At 32.5% G+C, this 20,928-nt stretch overlaps 1 protein-coding gene across 3 annotated transcripts in view; it reads left to right on the top strand.

Moving 5' to 3' along the window:
• Impact (impact RWD domain protein) overlaps positions 1–20,110 on the top strand; it is a 29,564-nt gene extending 9,454 nt beyond the window's left edge. The window contains exons 5-13 of one of the 3 annotated variants that reach the window (XM_076837068.2): positions 2,653–2,738; positions 6,543–6,665; positions 8,441–8,538; positions 11,437–11,510; positions 13,676–13,753; positions 15,062–15,152; positions 16,460–16,594; positions 17,576–17,611; positions 18,785–20,110. In XM_076837068.2, the coding sequence (XP_076693183.2) occupies positions 2,653–2,738; positions 6,543–6,665; positions 8,441–8,538; positions 11,437–11,510; positions 13,676–13,753; positions 15,062–15,152; positions 16,460–16,594; positions 17,576–17,611; positions 18,785–18,790 (727 nt within the window). In that variant the 3' untranslated portion in view covers positions 18,791–20,110. Of the gene's footprint in view, positions 1–2,652; positions 2,739–6,542; positions 6,666–8,440; positions 8,539–11,436; positions 11,511–13,675; positions 13,754–15,061; positions 15,153–16,459; positions 16,595–17,575 lie in introns of all 3 variants that reach the window. The other 2 variants (XM_076837067.2, XM_076837069.2) reach the window with 2 other exon arrangements.
• The last annotated feature ends 818 nt before the right edge of the window (positions 20,111–20,928 follow it).

The following is a 20,928-nucleotide window of genomic DNA, read 5'->3' as shown; positions in this document are numbered from 1 at the left end:
GGTTTAATATACAGGACTCAGTTTTTGTTAGTTTAATTGGCTTCTGGTTCTGTAAAAGATTTCATTGCAACAATAGCAAAAGTTTGAAGGCCACTCTTACCAAATTTTCTTGGATACTTTAAAGATAGGAATACACTGTTGTCACTAGAGAAAATACAAATATAAGAGTAACAACAATTATGAGCCAAAAAAAAAAACAAAAACAAAAAACCCAAAGATAGACAGCCCCCACCCCAATCCTGCTTTTAGTAATGGCCTTTGGGTCTAAGGGAAAGAATGATTTCACTTTATGCAGGAAGTCTTTCACACCCTGTGACTTCCTTATGCTGGCTTTTCAACAGCAGTCCTGTTAAATGCTAGTGAAGAAAGTAGTCAATAAATGATGCTGAACAGCAGTGCTGTTTTATATTCCTCTGCAGGAAGCCATGGGCCAAGGGAGAGGCAATCTGGAGTGAAAGTTTAATTTTCTTTGTTATTGGGGAAAAATTACTTATTAATTATAAAAATCTTTCTAAGGATTTTTTAAGTCTGAATATGAGTTTATATTTGCAGAGGGATGATTTTCCTGTCTCAAAGAGTAGATGTAAGGATTAACTGAAGTAATATACATAAAGCATTTTAACATATCTTTTATGTAGAAAATGTTCAGTAAACACAGGTGCTGGTGTCACTGGTTAGGGTGATGATGATGTTGTGAAGAATTCAATGGCATGAGATTAGGAAATAGAGTTATATGTAAAACTAATAATTTGCTAGGGTAGTGATTAAAAGTAATGACTAAAGAAACCCCATCACCTCACACTCTATCATACCCACAAGTCTATAGGTAGTATGGGATGTATAGGAGAGGCTCTTGAAAGATTTGTTGAATAGGACTGGGGATGTGGCTCAAGCGGTAGTGCGCTTGCCTGGCATTCGTGCGGCCCGGGTTCGATCCTCAGCACTACATAGAAACAAAGATGTTGTGTCCGCCGAAAACTAAAAAATAAATATTAAAATTCTCTCTCTCTCTCTCTCTCTGTCTTAAAAAAAAAAAAAAAAAAGATTTGTTGAATAAATTGAGAGAGGTTCATTTGAAGTTTTTCATTTTTTTAAACTTTAAGAGCTTGTTTTAAAATTATTTATTTATTTATTTATAAAATATTTATTTTTAAGTTTTAGGTGGACACAATATCTTTATTTTACATTTATGTGGTGCTGAGGATCGAACCCAGTGCCTCATGCATGCTAGGCGAGCACTCTACCACTGAGCCACAACCCCAGCCCCCAAATTTTTATTTTTTATAAGCAAGAATTATAGACTTTTAGAAACAAATTGCTGTAAATCTTTCATTTTATAGATGAGGAAACTGAGACTCAGAAAAATCAAGTAGCTTATTTACCTAAGATCATAGCTCTCCGTAGGAGAGCAAAAATACAGTTGACCTGAGCTTTGAACCTCAGTCCTGGGTTCTTAAATCAGCTTTGGACTTCTTAAATTGCTTAGAAGACTGTCTTGGATAAGTTAATATATTTCTGTAAAGTTTATTTTCTCATTTGTGTTATGGGGAAGTAATACAGAAGACAATGATAAGGATTAAAGGTGTTGATGTATGTAATGAACCTGGGGTTTAGTATGTCCTTAATACATTTTATCTTGAGTGTCTGATGAACTCCTTTGAGAAGAATGGATAGTAGTAGAAATTGTTTAAAAGAAATTCACCAGTGTTCTCAGTTGATATAGGGAGGGTTTGATAATTATTTGAAAGCAGTTTTTGTTTCATTTTCTTCTGCATGCTTGTTTTAAAATGGTGGGTGCTGATGAGTGATGATAGAACAATTTCAAGGGAGAACTTTCAAAGGAAGGTAAGATATTGCTATGATATAGTGGGGTGATTTTTTTAAAACATATACAAAAACTAACCTAAAATTTGAGTTATTACTTAAAGAACAGATAGTTGGCCATTTCTTTATTGTTGTTTCTATCATGCAACTTAACTATGGACATGTCTCTAAGACCCAGGACACATTTCTTTTTCTCAGTGATTCTCTAAGACAGTTTTCATCAGGGGCAGCCAAACATTATTTGTAACCAAATGAATCCATTAGGCAATAGGATATTTTGTCAAAAACAAGGTATGGCTATAAAACTTTTGAATTGATTATCTTTTAGATCTTCTGAATTGACTCCATGAAGGAGTTCCCCACATGCTTTGCAGTTTTATTTGTTGAAATAAGTATCCTAAATGATAAGTTGTACCGAGTAAATGGTTGGAAGTTATTCAGAAGTTTAGAAAAGTAAGCAGTGATTAGACACCAATACTGAAACTGTATCTTCTTATAGAAGCAAAATCACATTTAGAACTACCTAGTGCATTCAGTTCAAGTTTAGAAATTTTCTTTCCCTTCTTTGGTTTTAACTCTTCTGTTTATTGTAAGTAAAGCCAAGTTAATTTTGGAGTTAGTTGGGATTTTTAATGTTGGTATAAACAATCTATATTAAATACTCAGATGCAGTGTTGGTGATCTTATCTTTTTATAAATACTTTTGAAGAAGGCATGGTTAGATTTTTAAAATAATGTCTTGAATTGTAAATATGTTTCTGTTTTCTTGAATTTGAGAAGGGAATTTTTTTGAAATAACAATTTTTTTTTCTCTTGAATGTTTTTTAGACAGAATATTGGTGAAAGTATTCTTTACCTGTGGGTGGAGAAAATAAGAGATGTGCTAATACAAAAATCTCAGATGACAGAACCAGGTAGGAATGAAAAATATATCAGTGCTCTTTTAACTTATTATGGTAATTAAATTTTCACAAAGATATTCTAATTGAAGTTTAACATGAAAATTTATGGTTTGTGGTTTGTATATAATAAAAATTTCCCTGGAAAGTTCATTTACCTGTGGTAATTATGGTTATTCCTTTTTTTTTTAAAGCGTTATCCTCTTTATTTTCATATTATACTTTTTTTTTTCTTTTGGTACTGGGGAATGAGCCCAGGGATCCTCAACCACTGAGCCACATTCCCAGCCTTTTTTTATATTTTATTTAGAGATAGGGTCTCTCTAAGTTGCTTAAAGCCTTGCTGAGATGCTGAGGCTGGCTTTGAATTCATGATCCTCCTACCTCGGGCTCATGAGCTGCCAGGATTATCCGTTTGCATCACCATACCCAGCAATTTTCATATTATACTTTTATAGAAATAGTTTTCTGGTGAAACAACTTATGACAAAATCTGTTCTCTTTAATTTCCATTAAGGTAATATGAACTCTATAACATTCTTCATGAATTATACACTACATAAATAGAGTTTAGCTTCAAATGAATCTACTCCTTTTCGAAAAAAAAAAAAAACCTGAGAAGAATAGTGACCAATATTAGGATATAGAATTTAATTTTGAGTATAATTTTTGAAATGTAATTCATATGCCATAATTATTCACCCTTCTAAAGTATACAATTCAGCCATCACCACTAGTTGTAGAACATTTGGAAATTGATATTCTGCTCTTTATTAATCTTTCATTAAGCTTATGACAATGTAGAAATCTCTAATGTCTCCTGTTCACATTTAGTAGTCTGTTCCATTTACCACAGAAGACTTTTTAGAGATAAAAATAACTCTAAAAGTACTTTTAAATAGCATTTTATTGATACCACTGGTAGAATTATTTTTAATTTGGAGGCCAAAAGGATTCTTAAAAAATCCAGTAACTTATTCTTACTAATTGTTTAGAGGGTTATTTACAGAGAACCAATTCTTTAGGCCTCCCTCAGCAAAATTAGTTTACATTTAGAGTTGATAATAGTATATATATATGTTTTTAGAGAATTTTTCATTTTTTTATAGAGACAGATATTTTTATTGCTTTTATAAAATCAGAGGTAAATGACAAAGATATTAAAACCATATAATAATTAATTTTGAAATATTTTCCTCAATTTTTTATAATACATGTTCTGATTTTGCAGCATTTTAGGGATCTGTGAGAAAAGTGATATCAAAATTCCTCAAACAGAAATAACTTCTGCCAGCCTGCCTTTAGAGTTAGAACAAGTGCAGAAATGGAATGTATATCAATAAACATTTAGGACTCCAAAGTTTGGAGTACTCAACTTTTAGGAAATTTGAAAATTTAATCTTAAAATTGACATTTTCCTTTTTCCACCTGCAACCACAGTATATAGTTAAGTCATTCTTTCAAGTTTTAGGGTTCTTGATTTGTGTTGTATAATTCATAATTTTGAATTTTTAGAAATTTGATGGTTTTTTCTTTAAAATTGTTTTGGGGCCAGGTGCAGTGGCACATGCCTATAATCCAGTGCTCGAGAGGCTAAGGAAGGAGGATCTCGAGTTCAAAGCCAGCCTCAGCAATGGCAAGGTGCTAAGCAACTCAGTGAGATCCTGACTCTAAATAAACTACAAAATAGAACTGGGAATGTGACTCAGTGGTTGAATGCCCCTGAGTTCAATCCCCGGTAGCAAAAAATAAAATAAAATAAATAAAATTATTTTGCATGGGGCTGGTGTTGTGGCTCAGTGGTAGAGTGCTTGCCTGGCATGTGCGAGGCAGTGGGTTCAATCCTCACACTAAATAAAAATAAATAAATTAAATAAAAACAAAAATGAATTGTTTTTGCAGATATTACATTAAAACGGAAGGATTAATAATAATTCTGAAGAACTAATAAGGGTAAGAGATAGTGATCAGAATGAGAATTTTCTTCTTTAGGGAATAGTTTATTTTTATTTTACTGTTAACAAGTACAAATTTATTCTTTATTGTTTTTCTAGAATAAAAATTTTAAATTTGAAGTAATTATACATAACTCCAGTTTTTTAAAAAAATTGAACTAACTTGCCAGGGCACATGCCTATAATCCCAGGAACTCTGGAGGCTGAGACAGGAGGATCACAAGTTTGAGACAAGCCTCAGCAACTTAGTGAGATCCTTGGCAATTTATTGAGACCTTGACTCTAAATAAAAAATAAAAAGGGCTGGGGATGTAGCTCAGTGATTTAGAGCCTCTGGGATATGTCCCTAGTATCCCCCACTCACCAAAAAAATTGAACTGACTTCAAATTTACGATAAGTTGTAAAAATAGTACAAAGAGCTCTTTTATATTCTTCACCCTAACTTCCTATTAACATCATACATTACGTTGCTGTAATATCAATAACATAGTGCAGTACTGTGAAGTAAACCAAAGAGCTTATTCATATTTCACCAGTTTTTCCACTAATGCCTTTTCTGTTGCTTTAGGACCCTGTCTAGGATTCTTCATTGTCTTTAATTATGACTTCTCTTTATTCTATAATCAGTTCCTCATTCTTTCCTCTACTTTTATAACCTTGGACCCTTTTGAAAAGTACTGATCATGTATTTTGTAGAATACCCCTCAGTTTGGGTTTGCTAATTGTTTTCTCACGATCGGAATAAGATTAGCTATTTTTGGCACAAATACCACAAAAATGATATTGTGTCCTGTATAAATACATCATTTCCATGAGTTCATAATATCAATCTGATGTATTATTGGTGATGCTTACCTTGATCCTTTGGTTAAGGTGGTGTGTGCCAGATGTCTCCATTGTTAAGTTACTGTGTTGGGGTTTTCCAGAGAAATGGGTATGTTCGTGTGTGTGTATATGTCTGTGTGTCTTTGTGTGTACAGAGAAAGAGATTTAAGGAATTGACTTATACAGTTGTGGAGGCTTTCAAGTCTTAACATCTACAGGGTAGGCCAGCAGCTGGAGAACCAGGGAAGAACTGATGTTGCAGTTTCAGTCCAAAGGTAGTCTGCTGGGAAAATTCACTCTTCTGGGGAGGTCATTCTTTATGAATAAGGTCCACCTTTGTTATGGAGAGCAGTCTGCTTTACCCAGAGTCATTTGATTTAAATATTAATCTCATAAAAAAAATACCTGCACAGAAACATCTAGAAGAGCATTTAGCCAAATATCTGTGTACTCTGACTTGGGTACCCAAGTTAACATGTAAAAGAACTATCATAATTAATACCTTTTAACTTTTCCTTTGTGTCTTGTGGGAAGTTCTTTTTTTTTTTTTTTAATTGAGACGTGATGTCCCTTAAACTTTTGGACTGACATGATCATTCTGCCTTGGACTTCTGAGTAGCTGTGATTATAGGCACGTGTCAAGGCTGTGCTAATATCCTGTTCCTTAAACTTTCATTTACATTTTAGTATCCATCAGAAGATTCTGTCAGCAGTAGTTATTACTATGTTGTTTGCCTAATGATGATTCTCCATTTTCTTCATTTATTCATTGGAATTCTGTTATAAGGAAGAGGAATTCTGATTCTTTCTGTTGAAGAATGGTGTTTAGAGTCAAGACCTAATTTTTTAAAAAAAATAATTAATTATTTTTATTTATATATAACAGCATTATAATTATTATTACATATATAGAGCTCAATTTTTCATTTCTCTGGTTGTATACATAGTATACTCACACCAATTTGTAAGACCTTATGTTTGTGTAAGAGTGATTTTATAATTGCTTTTTTATAATCATGAAGTCTCATATCCACATAGGCCCAGATGTGAAGAAGAAAACTGAAGAGGAAGATGTTGAATGTGAAGACGATCTCATTTTAGTATGTCAGCCAGAGAACCCAGTGAAAGCATTGGATTTTGATATCAGTGAAAATCAACCAGGTATAATGTCACTAAGTGGTTTCTTATGAGGAGTGTGGGTGATAGTGTTGTGAATTATTCTTTGGCATCTTATGGAAATTTAGTAAACACTAAGGTGTTAGGAAGTAGTTATTAATTTACAGACAGATTTTTTTTTTTCCTGACTGTTGACCCTTTTGGTGTTTTCCCAGATCTATCAGAATGGTGAGGAAAAAAAATAGAAATTTCCTTTTTTTCCCTGGCTTTATAGAGTTTTGACTTAATGATGGGAGATATCAAAACTAAAAAAAAGGCTGTTAATGTTTTCAGTTCATATTCTGTTTTTGTTTTTCAACTTTCTCCTGATTTTTGGACTTCAATCTATGCTCACAAACATAAATAAGGTAACATGGAAAGTAGAACTACTGAAATAAAGCTAGTAAAATACCCTTAAAAATTTAATTTTTGTTTCAGCAAATTTGTTTCACAGTAGTATTCAACTTATAAATATGTTGATGTGTATATAGCTCTATGTGCATATGAGAAAGCATGTTCTGGTTTAGTATTTTTAAAATTTTCAATATTATCTTCCGTTTCTTTTAAGTTTCTTACAAAAACATTTATAGACCAGAGGAAATATGCATTTGGTTAGAAGATGAGCAGTTTACTATGTTATTTTACAGTAGCTTTTAAAAATAGTATTCTGAAAGTTTAAGGTTTTTGAAAGGTGGTGCTCCAGGGCTAGCAAAAGAGCATGAAGTAGAAATGAAAGTAGGGGAGAGGATCCAGAGCTCCTACTTGTGCTTCAACCAAAGTAGCTCCATTTTAATCATTTATATATCCATGGATTTGACATAAGACTTCTGGGAAGCAGAATCCAACATTTAAAGAAAAAGGGTGAAAAATCAGTTATCATAAATAGCACCAATAGGTCAGTAATTCATGTTGACTTGTATGCTATATTTGATTTATTTGTATCAGTATAGAGGCCAAAAGCAATTCAAGAAGAGGGCAGAACAGGGGATGTAACTCAGTAGTAGAGAACTTAGAATGCACAAGGCCCTGGGTTTATTCTCTAGCACTAAAAAAAAAAAAAAAAAAAAAAGGCCATAGCATCCTACCAAAACCTGATTTTTTTTTCCTTCATTAACTTCATCCTAAATGAGGCAGTTAGTAGCAACCAGGATGGTTAAATTTCTCACCAGATTTAAGGGTTAATTAATGATGCTTAAACTTTTTGAAGAGACACAATAACTGGCATCATAGTACTCTTCACGGAATACCATTTGGCTATAGTATTGATGTATTCCATTTTAAGAAATGGAAATATTTGTTATAAGGAGATATATTGTAGCTATACAATTTAAAGTAACAGATTTCTCATCCCAGAGGTCTGTCCATAGATGAATAAGGAAGTAGGGGTATATTAGCAGCTGTCAATCTTTACACTCTTAAAAACTACACATTGTATTATTATTTAAAAAACTACATATTGTATTATTATATGTCATATCAACTTTGGTTGCTGTAATACTTCAAGATTTGAGTCTCAATCCTACTATCTCCACTGAGTGACATTGGCATTTATAAATCAAGTATTTTTATCTTATATACATTTTAGACTCTTTACTCAAATTATAATTTAAATTTAATTTTGGTAAATTAAAAAATTTTTAAATTTAGTAATTATTAATGGCTATTTTAATTTGCTGTATAATTTAAATTTATTGCCTGATTTCTCTCCCCCTTTGCCAATTTTTCAGTATGTGTACGTAAGACTTTGAAAAATAAAGCAAGTTTATTCTTTAAATTTATAGAAATAGAAGAATTACCTCCGATTGATCATGGCATTCCTATTACTGACCGAAGAAGTACTTTTCAGGCCCACTTGGCTCCTGTAGTTTGTCCTAAACAGGTAAAGTTAGCTCACTGTGATGTTGTTTTGCTAAAGTAAGTCAGGTAAATGATTTTGCAGTAATACCTTTAATTTTGCTCTAATGTTTAATTTTCACATAAGATAAAACATTATTTGGGGCTGGGGTTGTGGCTCAGCAGTAGAGCGCTTGTCTAGCACATATGAGGTGCTGGGTTCCACCCTCAGTACCACATAAAAATAAATAAATGAAATAAAGGTATTGTGCCCAACTACAACTTAAAAAAAAATTATTAAAAAATAAAGAAAAAAAGGTAAAAAATATTTGGGACTATTTCCCTACTCCCAAATTACTGTGAATCATAAAAGATTAGTTTTGTTTCTGTTTGTCACAACTTTCAAAATTGCACTTGGTCTCTTGAATGGGACTTAACCCTCCAGTGAATCTAAGAAAAACTCATTTTGTGATTACAGAAAATTATAATGCTTAATAGTTGGTTTAAAAGAATTATTTGCCCTTTTCAGTGGGAGTTCTGTGAAACTAAGTTCATTTGACAGTTGCCCAACAAAGAGAAGAGTAGCCAAAAGGGCTGATCCCAGTCTTTCCTGCTTCCTGGCCTTTCTGCTTCCTGGTTTTAGGATTCCTTATTTCCCTTAGGTGTCCTATTCCTATTAAAAGATAAATAGGGGACTTTTTTAATCAAAAACTATTCCTAGGTCTTTTCCCTTCTCACTCTCTTTTTAGCAAAAATCCTTTTCTTCTTTCTTGTTGCTATAATGTACTCCAGGTTAAACTTAATTGATGTATGAGGCAATTCCAATTTGATGTATACAAGTAAATAATAACAATAATAATAATAATAATAATAATAAAATAATAATAATATCTCATTATTTACCACAAGTTTTAGGGATCTGTGTCTTCCCTTGGTTTTCTGTTGCTGTTTTCCTCTTGAAGTTCTTTGAAAAGATCTTTTAGGAATACAGTTCTTTGTACTAGGCCTTTCATTTCTCTTTTAATCTCTAGAAGAGGAAGTTCTTTTCTACATAGATTTGTGATTAAAACCAAGCTTTGGGTGTAGCTTTCTGGTCTTTCCTCTTCTGGAATCCTGTTTTTTTCTTTACCCTTCAATCAAGGTCCCTTGTAGACATTCGTTTCCGAATCTGTTCATCCTAGATCCTCTTTCTGTTTTTCATCATAGTCACTTGAACTATGTGAACATTGAAACAAATCAAAGTGGTCATTTCCTACTTTACTTTATGGATCAATTGGCTGAAGCTAGGTATCGTGATGCATGCCTGTAATCCCAGCTACTCTGGGAGGTTGAGGCAGGAGGATGGCAAGTTTAAGGCCAGCCTCAGAAATGTCTCAAATTAGAAACAAGAAGGATTAGGAATGTAGCTTATTGGCAGAGCATTTACCTGGCATGTGCAAAACCCTAGGTTCAATACCTAGTGTCTGTGTCTCTCCTTTCTCTCTCTCTCTCTCTCTCTCTCTCTCTCTCTCTCTCTCTCTCTCACACACACACACACACACACACACACACACACACAGTCTGAGAATCTGAAGAGTTATAAAATGATAAAGACAAGATTGTGAAATTAATGGTTCAAATTGGCCTGTACAATTTTAGCTCAGTTTTTGTTGCCTCCAGTATTTCTTTCATACTCCTTGCCATTTACAGGTCTTCTGAAAATATGATCACATTTTATTCTCCCCCGTTCTCCCTCACATACATAATCTTTGCTGATTTCAGTTGTCTACAAGGGAAAATGTAAACTTCTTATATAAGGTCCTTTGCGATATGATCCTAGCTTATCATTCCTGACACACATATAATCTCATTCTTCTTCTTAAATAACAGCTACATGAAATTTTCTGAACCTTTCATTTTATGTTTCTCCTAGAATATCTAGTTAAATTTGAATTTCAGGTAAACATTATTACATGGGAGCATGTTTTTACTTATGTTTGTTTATATTGATCCATATTTGTTGTTTATCTGAAATTTGAACTTAGCTCAGTGCTCTTTATTTTTTTTTAGTATTTATTTTTTAGTTTTAGTTGGATACAATACCTTTTTTTTATTTATTTATTTTTATATGGTGCTGAGGATCGAACCAAGGGCCTTGCACGCACGAGGCAAGTGCTCCACTTCTGAGCCATAACACCAGCTCCTGTCCTTTATTTTTATTTGCTAAATCTGGTCATATTATATTGCATGTGTGTATTGCACATGCTGTTTCCTCTGAGCAGAATGTCGTCTCCTTGTCCCCTGCCCTGCTTTTCTCAGTATTTGGGATTAAATGCAGGCACACCATACATCATACCAATGGGACACACCTCTAACTCTTTTTAAATTTTATATTGAGACAGAGTCTTGTCAATTTCCCCAGGTTGGACTTGAAATTGCGATCCTCTTGGCTTAAGCTTCCTGACTTGCTGGGATTACAAACATGCACCACCACACCCAGCTCTTCTTCCCTTTTGATGGAAAAGAACTGCCAGTTATTTTCTAAGACCTGAGTCTACTTATCACACTTGGAACATATCATTATCATATAATTACCACACTGAATAAATTTCAGAGCTGATGTTTAGAAGTTTTTACATTTGCATTTAAAATTCTCTGTATGGGGAAGAATTTTTCATATACAAAGCCTCAGACAGTTCCTGCCTAAACCAATCTGTTGATAATTAGTGCTGAAAAAAATACCAGGTCGGTCATTTTTATACTGATTGAGAGTACTCATTTCTGCCCCTACACTGAGGAGGAAACTTGGAAATGGCCTTTTCAGAATCTAGAAGATTCTTTAAAAGACTGTTTATTTTAATACAATATTAATATTAATATGCTTTAAGATATTTTTTTCTAGCATTTATTCACAGAACAAATGAAAAGCATACATTACCTTTTTTATATTATTGCTGTTTTGAAGGTGAAAATGGTTCTTGCCAAATTGTATGAGAATAAGAAAATAGCTAGTGCCACCCACAACATTTATGCCTATAGGTAAGTGATTATCACAATTTTTGGAATATGCAATTTGTAAACAAGGGTTGGGAAATGATGCATAACTAAAAAAACACTATATGTGTTTTTTTTCATTATAATAGTAATAGCTATGTGGAATATTTGGAAACTGCAGAAAAGGGAAGAAAAAAGAATTGGAGGGAAAATCTAGCATTTTCTGACTTTAAATGTCAACTGTAGTTTTATATATTTTCTATGCAAACAATTTTTTTCAGTGGTTTACCCTTATATTCTTTATTCTTAATTTAACAAAAGCATCCTCCCAGGTTGTTAGAACTACTTGATAAATACTATTTCAATTACTGTTATTTATTTGAGGCTCCATACCACAATTTATTTAAACATTTCTTTTTTGCTTTAGCTTTTCATATTTTCCAACGTTATAAATAATAGTACATGAACTTTTTTTTTTTAGTGAAATGGGGCTATAATTAGAAAAAAAAAGTTATATTCTTTTTTTTTTTAAACTGAATTTTATTTATTTATTTGTTCATTTTTGGTGGTGCTGGGGATTGAACCCAGGGCCTTGTGCATAAGAATAAATTCTTAAAGAGTAGAATTATTAAAAAGCATGAACATTTTTGAAACTTTACCTTTTCCAAAGGTGGTTTTCAAAAGTTTATGCTCCTGTGAGCAGTGGATTAAGAGTGCTTCTTTTCACTAAAAAATGACAAAATCATAGAATTTGCAGGGAAATGGATGGCATTAGAGCAGATTATGCTAAGTGAAGCTAGCCAATCCTTAAAAAATAATGCCAAATGTCTTCTTTGATTTAAGGAGAGCAACTAAGAACTGAGCAGGGGGGAAGAACATGAGGAAAAGATTAACATTAAACTGAGATGAGTGGTGGGAGGGAAAGGGAGAGAGAAGGGAAATTGCATGGAAATGGAAGGAAGGAAACCCTCATCATTATACGAAATAACATACAAGAGGTTGTGAGGGGAAAGTGGGGGGGAAACAAGGGAGAGAACTGAACAACAACAGATGAGGTAGAGAGGGAAGAGGGGAGGGGAGGGGAGGGGGGATAGTAGGGGATAGGAAAGGCAGCAGAATACAACAGTCACTAATATGGCATTAGGTAAAAATTGTGAATATGTAACTGATGTGATTCTGCAATTTGTATTTGGGTAAAAATGGAAGTTCATAACTCACTTGAATCAAATGTATGAAAGATGATGTCATGAGCTTTGTAATGTTTTGAATAACCAATAAAAAAAAAGAAAAAAAAAGAGTGCTTCTTTCACCACATTTAGTTTTGAATACTAATGTATACAAATCCGCTGATTTGTAAATGAAGACATAAAGGGTATATTTTTTAATATGCAACATAAGACAACTTAAGGACTAGTTTAGGCCTAAAATAAAAGAATATAAATACAGGGATTTGGTGCAAAATTAAAATTCGATTGAGACCTATTTGTAAAACCTAGCCTCTTCAAAACTCACATTGAAAAGTAGCACTTTGGAAATGTGAGATTTTAATTTTATTTATTTTTTGTGGTGCTAAATGTGTATTAGTTATATACTTTTCTTCTAAACAGTATTACTGAACAGAATTTTAATATATTCTTAATGATTTAAGGCTATTGGTGTGAAAATGAAGGATTAAACTTTGCTCTCAGTGGTTTGTGCTGTAAAAATTATTAATAATAGTTACCATTTGTTAATTCCACATGCTTATTTAGTGCACACTTAACAGTTTATGTAAATTAATTATGATTATTTCAGCAATTGTACCAAATATTATCTTTTTAAAGATCCTATTGCTACATGATTAATAATTAAAATAAATATAATTCAATTTTACTTCTTTTTATTTTATTCCTATGTGGCTTCAACAACCTTGTACATAATGTTGACCCAAGTTATCAAAAAAGAAAGCTAAATTATGTGCTGATTATTCTATTTCAGGCCCTAGTTTTCTGATTATTTCTTCCTCAGCCTCCCTTCTGTAATTGATTTTTGGAAATGAAAGAACTGAGCTTGTCAGGATTGTGTATCACTAAAAAGACACTAAGTGGAGGCTTGGGGAACCCATTGGGAGTAGAAACAATGAACTTTTTTGACTTTGAGTTGTATATTTTGAATGCATAGGGTCCTTTTAAGACGTCACTGCCTGGTACTGGGCTGTGTTCCTTTTGTAGTTGTGGGGCGTTCTTCAGGCTACTGTACACACAGCTGTTGGATGCTGTGTCATCATCTTCCTGGCATGTGAGGAAAGGGTTAGTGAAAATTTCTATAGATCCTTTTTTCCCTATAATCTAACAGTACTGATTTAAATAGTCAAATTTTCTTCATTTGTTCCATAAAATAATGGGATTAGGTTATAATTGCAAATCTAATCTAAACCAACCCTTGGCTTCTTTTCGTCATTCTTAAATTTGTCATATAAATTTTTGTTTAATAGTACTAATTCACTTTTCCTTATATGAGGTCAACTGTGAATAAAAATAGAGCCTGCTCATAGTAAGTAGTCAGTATTTTTGGATGAATAAATGAATGGATGAATAGATAAATGGATGGAAGAATGAATGAATGAACATTATTACTGTAATATATGATTAATATAATTGAATTATGTATGTAGATGAGCTTTTATAGCTTTTTATGTTTATTTTAAAAGTCTCCAACATTTTATGGCTGTAGTTGGGCGGGTATCTTTACCACATTAGTCATTTCACATGATATCATTGTAGGGGCCTAAAAAATCCACTAGATGGCAGGCCTAAACTGGTACTACACAAGCACACACTAAAAAAGATGTTATATATTTTATATTTAATATGCTTATTTGTTAACTATAAATATAAAACAATATAAAAGATACAAATAATGTATTTATATTTATATATATTTATCTATAACACTTATTTGACAAGCTTATTCTACTAATAATGATGTTACTCTGCATCATTATTCTGAATAACTTTTCCAGTGACTTAAATGATAAAAATACCATGATTATCTCTAATATTGATAAGCATCCTGGAACAGATTTTAAAGAGAAAAATAAGTCTTTTAATTCCTACTTAGAAAGGGGAAAAGAAAGAAATGATTGATGGATGGAATGAGAGGAAAATATGAAATATTAACTTATGGTTGTATTAATCTTATGTGATTTTTGTTTCACTGAATCTTAGGCTTTTTGAAGACAGGAGTATGCTGTTATTTTTTTATACCATTTTGTAGTGATTATCATTATATTTCTATATAGCATATTCTCAATAAATATTTTTCAGTGAATGTTGTTTATTACTCATAGATTTGATGTTAAGGGAAATGTCGTGTGTAGATTAAATTTCCATGAAAGCAGCATCTCTGATATACAGGAGACACCTTTGGCTCTTAGTTTTTCTAAATATATATATTTTTTAAAAAGGTGAAACATACTGGATAGTAAATTGTCAATGAATTTTCAAGAACAATTTTTTAAAACAAAAATTTTAGAAGTAATCAAATTGATTACAACAAGTGACTTCCATTATAATACTTTCAGTTTCAGAGTGTAACCTCATTACATGTATTTCTAGGATATATTGTGAGGATAAACAGACCTTCTTGCAGGACTGTGAGGATGATGGGGAAACAGCAGCTGGCGGGCGTCTTCTCCATCTCATGGAGGTAGGTGTTAAGTTAAACTTTGTGAGACCTATTCTGTACAAGCCATAAAATTTCTCAATAAAAGAGCTCCATTTAGGAATAAATAAATCAGTTAAATGTTATAAATTAATAGTTAATTTTTAAACATCAACTGAAAATTTTAATGATTGGTTACAGGGAAGAAAGCAAATGGTTTATAACCAGTGCTTTGTTTTCAAGGTATAGGCAATAGAAGATTTTCTTCAACTTGAAGGAAACACTCTCTCTTTCTCTCTCTCTAGGACAGTTTCCTCTTCTCTTTTCTGTTTTATCTTTTGGATCTCCTATTAGTTGAATATTAGAACTTCTGTATTAATGGAGAATGTTTCTTTTAAAAAATTAACTTGTCCATCTCATAGTCTTTATGTTCTAAGACATTTTCTTAACTGTCTTTCAAAGTTTCTGTTAAATTAAGAAAAAAAATTTTTTAGCAACCATGTATTTAATTCTTAAAAGTTTTTCTTGTTCACTATTTTTCTTTTTTCATAGAATCCTGTTCTGGTTTTATGGATGCATTATCTTCTAAATTTCTCTACATATATTAATTAGAGCTTTTCCCCCCAGATGTCCTCACCCTTAAATGTTTCCTGATCCATTTTAGTTTGTTTATCTTGTCCTTTCTCTTTCATGCTGCTGGATTTTCTTCATCTGTCTGGTGATCATTGATTGTGCATTAATTTTAAGAATGGATTGTTTTTTTCCTAAGGTAGTTACTGTGGTTTCTTCTGCTAAAGTATATGGAGCTTTGTTTCTTAACTAAGCCTTTCCCTTGAATAGGAACTCTGTATGTGGGCCTGTACATTGGTGGGCTTCACTTTAAGGGCAGCATTTGACAAATGTCAAACTGATGAAGACTTTATTGGTAGGCATTAGATTACGTGTGCAGCCCATTTTCTCCCAGAGCTTGTTCAGAAGCAGATTATTTTATTTTATTTTTTTGTCATTTTGGCCTAGTGGTAAAAAGACTACCTAAAATGTGCTATTGTGGTTGAAGTCATCAGGAATTAAAACTCTGCCTGCATGGTCTCCCCTCCTGTTTACTCTGCCATATTGCCCCAAAGTTTGGAATTTAAGGACACTGGAACATGGTGTTGGTTTTCCAAATTCCCTTCTATTCCAATGTGTTACCCTTGAATTGTTAGTTATCTTAGTGCATACTCATATGACTCTGCCATTAAGATCACTGGGAAATTTTATGTGCAATTTTATATGTGGGTTATTTCCTTTTTTAAAAAAACACATTTGTACATGTTTATCTGTGTATCTAATTATGCTTCTGGAAATAACAGATTTTGAATGTGAGGAATGTCATGGTGGTAGTATCACGCTGGTATGGAGGGATTCTGCTAGGACCAGATCGCTTTAAACATATCAACAACTGTGCCAGAAACCTACTGGTGGAGAAGAACTATACAAGTTCACCTGTAAGTTGTTATTGATATCTAGTTTGTTTGTCTTTTTATTGTTGTTGTTGTTGTTATCATTGGGGGTTGAACCCAGGGGCACTTTACCACTGAGTTACATCCCCAGCCCTGTTTGCTTTTTATATTGAGACTGGGTCTCACTAAGTTGCTTAGGGCCTTGCTAAGTTGCTGAGGCTGGCCTTGAGCTTGGGATCTTCCTGCCTCTGCCTTCTGACCTGCTGGGATTACAGGTGTGTGTGGTGCTAGGGATCATACCCAGAGCCTTGCATATGCTGGGGAAGCACTGTACCACTGAGCTACATTCCAAGCCCCAGTATCTAGTTTCTTAAGAAAATTAAGAATGAATCAGAGTGTGAAGGGTACATTAGTAAAACCTTTAGACTAGGAAACTGGACCCTTAGACCCTAGTCACAACAGGATAGTCATGTGACCTTGAACAGATCACTTCATCTTTTTGAGTACTGATTTTATAGGTTCATAGAGTTTACATTAGGAAAACTTTTTAACAACCAACTAGTTTTCCACTAAAATTGAGGCCCAAAGAGATTGTAGGTAAATGTCACATGGGACTAGGTGTTCTTTAAACATCTATAAAATTCTAAAATTCTGTTAGTGTCTTCCTTTGCCCCGGGCATGCCTTTAGATACTTTCTTCTTTATACTCTTGAGTTTATTTTGTTTCATGTTTTAAGTGTGTTCGTATCTATTTTATTAAGCTTTATTGCTTTACTTGGGAAAATGGAAATAGATTAAATAATGTTGAAATTATTCAAATATAAATCAACTAAACACTATTTATCTTGATTATCCTTGATGGCCTTGAAAATGCTATAATAAACTAAGTAAAACTGCCCTGTAAGACACATACACAAAAATATCAAAGTAGTTATACCCTCACCATTATATATAGACTATATTTATGATTACATGTAAGCTTTCATCATCATGTGAATGATGCTGCACTGATTTGTGTCTTTTTCAGGAGGAATCCTCTAAGGGTTTGGGAAAGAACAAAAAGGTAAAAAAAGACAAGAAGAGGAGTGAACATTAAAACCTGAAACTATATGAAAGGTTAATTTGCCTACAAATATATACACATTCCATAGTCATCAAGGAATATAATGTACAGAGAGAATATCCTCGACTGCTCAAGTCAGTCAATTCATTGTGGACACCAGCATTATCTTTTCCTTCTTGGTTATATCATATGCCAAAAATAGAGAACTTATTTTATATTCATGTATGTTTTAGGCTTATTTGGAAGAATTAATCTGAACTTGATCATTACTTCAAAGATTTTAGGAAGGTAACAGTTGCCCAGGGCAGTACCAGAATTAACTGTCCATTTCAGTACATGACAAGTGCCTTTGTTAGGTGGGGAAGAAATGTCTCCAGAGGAATATAAATACCCGATTTCTTGTCATAGGGATTCTCACACTGTTAAATGAATATTGCCTTTTATTGGTCTTTATGGCTTATTGGAATAGGAGCTCATTGAAGATTGATCTTGGAGAGTTTCTTCTTGTGATTTCAGTTCATAAGTATGTCACTTTTCATTTTATAGTGTTCATCATTGAGTAATTGATTAAGTGAAAATCCAGCAGTATCCATCTGCAGTTATGTGTCAGAGTGATAATTCATCTAACATATTTGTTAGCCTAAGTGTTATGCCTCAATTTCTATCACAAATTGGTGATTGTGTAATTTCATGAAGTGATTTTCTAGTTGCAGCCTTTTTTCATTTAATTCTCGTAATGTTAAACAATGAATATGGAGTATCAGTAGGCTCCTTTCATCCCTGAAATGTGTTGATGTAATATTCTGGTTTCTTTTACCAACCCAAAAGTACCTTTCTTGTGATCCTCATTGAAAAATTAGAACCATGCTAGAAGCTATACTATGTTTAATGGGACATTTGTATAATGGGATAGAGGATACTTACACTGGAGTAAGGCCATGAGTATGTTATAAATTTGATATACATTTCCCATCAGTGCTCCAGCAAGCTTTTCTAGTTCCATGATTTTGTAGAGAGAAGAGGAACAAATCTTTAAGTTGGAAAACAGAATCCTTTTTTTTTCTATTCTTAGCAAGTCATCCTTTTGAGAAAAATCAATATTTTATGAAAATTACCTCTAGACAGTAAATTTACCTTTGAGATATAAAAAGTTGTAAATTTTTTCCCTTTCAGATATGATTACAATTGTTAACAGTTACTCAGTCGATCACAGATTTGTCTGGCATTCTCCTCCCAAGGGAGAGGACAGAAATTAGGAGGCAACTTTGAAATGGTACTAGAGCATGGAAAACATCAGAGGCTGGACAGATTTTTTTCTTTTTTTCTTTAATATTTCACCTTTAAAAGTGCCAACTCTTACTAGGGATTTCTAGTAATAATCAAGTAAACAACTTTACACTAGGATGAATTTGGAGATATAAAATCTTATTTTTCAGCATTATTTAATGTTATGAGTTATCAAGATTCAAAGGATAACTTATATGTATTTGGAGCACTTACCTTGGTTTCCATGAAATGTTTAAGTACATCCTATGTATTAATTGTTAAAATTATTGAAGAAATTAGAGGCTGTTTATTAACATTAAAATAATTTTATAATATTGGTATGTCAAACCTGAAGGGCAAAGAAATAGCAAGCATTTTCTGCAGAATAACAAATCTGAGTTGATTTTAATTTCTTTCTTGATATTTTATGTAGCATTTATTTGGGTTTTTAGAGAAAACAAAACACCTCTTATATGAATTATCTCATTTTCTCTTACTTTAAAAAAATCTTATTTTTGATCCTTTTTACAAAATTACTAACCATATTTTACTGAATAAAAAATCCCCAAATCTCTTTTCCTAAAGTCAGCTGGTAAGAGGAGAGATTCAAAATTCTTCATCATACCCTTCATTAATGGTAGAGTATTTCACAGTCTATCATTAATGAAAACCCTAATGAAATTATGTATTTATTTCTATTTGAAATTTCTATTAAATAGAGGATTTCTGATTATCCAGGTAATAATTTTCTTAACTAGATCTATGCTATTGATAGATCTGTAATGTTTTGTAGTCTCTTCTGTTAGTTTAAAATATTCTCCTTATCCCAGTACATAAAAGGAAGTCACATATACTTTTTAAATGGGGATAGCAAAGCTGTACCAAAAGTATGTTCTTGAGGGTATGGATCATGAAACAGCCTGTTTAAAGAGAATTATGTCAAACTAATCACAACCAAGAAAGAAAAGCATAAACTGGATACTGATTGTAGGGCAGGTAAAATTTAATGAGAAAATTGTATAATCACTTCTAATTTCACAATAGAGATAATCATTATAAACATTTGGTATGTACATTTATTATTTTTTCTTATGCATGATTTTGTATATATGGCTATTTTTCTTTCCATAAAATGGTATTAAACTGTATATACTGTTTTGTATCCTACATATTTCATATAGAAGTATATTGTTAACATTTTCCCATGTCAATAAATATTCTTCTATGGCTTAACTTCTTATGGCTGCATTGTATTCTGTCTTCTTGGTATGCCATCATATACAAACTAGTCCCCTAGTTATTTCCAGTTTTTAAGTTTTCTCACCTTTTCACTATTACAAACAAATGTGGAAAATTGCATCATTGTATGCAAATTTTTGTATGCATTTCTGATTATGCCCTTATGAAAAACTAGAAATGGAGTTCCTTGTTCAAATGTTTACACATTCTGTTAGGTCTTGATTGGTTTAGCCCGAATTCTCTCTAGAAAAGTTTTATCAATTATACCCCATTAGTATTCTATTAGAATATACTAAGGATTCTAGTCAGTAATGTGAGAAAATAGGCAGTCTGGTTGGCAAAACTCTTCATATTCATTTTTAAAAATTAATCTTTGTTTTAAAATAATTGTAGACCCATAAGAAGTTGTGAAAATAGTTTCAGGGTCCTGTGTAACCGTAACTCAGCTTTCTCTAACAGTAACATTTTGTAAAACTATACTACATTTTCAAGATCAGGAAATATATTCTAGATAAATTTCCTTTGTTAGATACATGATCTATAAATATTTTCTCTTATTTCCTGGCTTGTCATTCTCTTAGCAGTTTCTTTTGCAGAGTGAGGTGAGGTTAATTTTGATGAGATCTAATTAATCTTTTTTTTAATAATCATTCTTTAGGTGTCATGTCTAAAGACTGCATAACCCCAGGTAATGAAGATTTTCTTTTCTCTTTTTAAAGTGATACAGCTTTTTTTTTTCATTTAAATCTGCTATCCACTTTTAGTTTTTATATAGGGGATGAAGTTTATTTTTGCTTGCATATGGATATACA

Source organism: Callospermophilus lateralis, chromosome 17, assembly GCF_048772815.1.
Source record: "Callospermophilus lateralis isolate mCalLat2 chromosome 17, mCalLat2.hap1, whole genome shotgun sequence".
Lineage (NCBI taxonomy): Eukaryota > Metazoa > Chordata > Mammalia > Rodentia > Sciuridae > Callospermophilus > Callospermophilus lateralis.
This window is presented reverse-complemented; position numbering and strand designations above follow the sequence as displayed.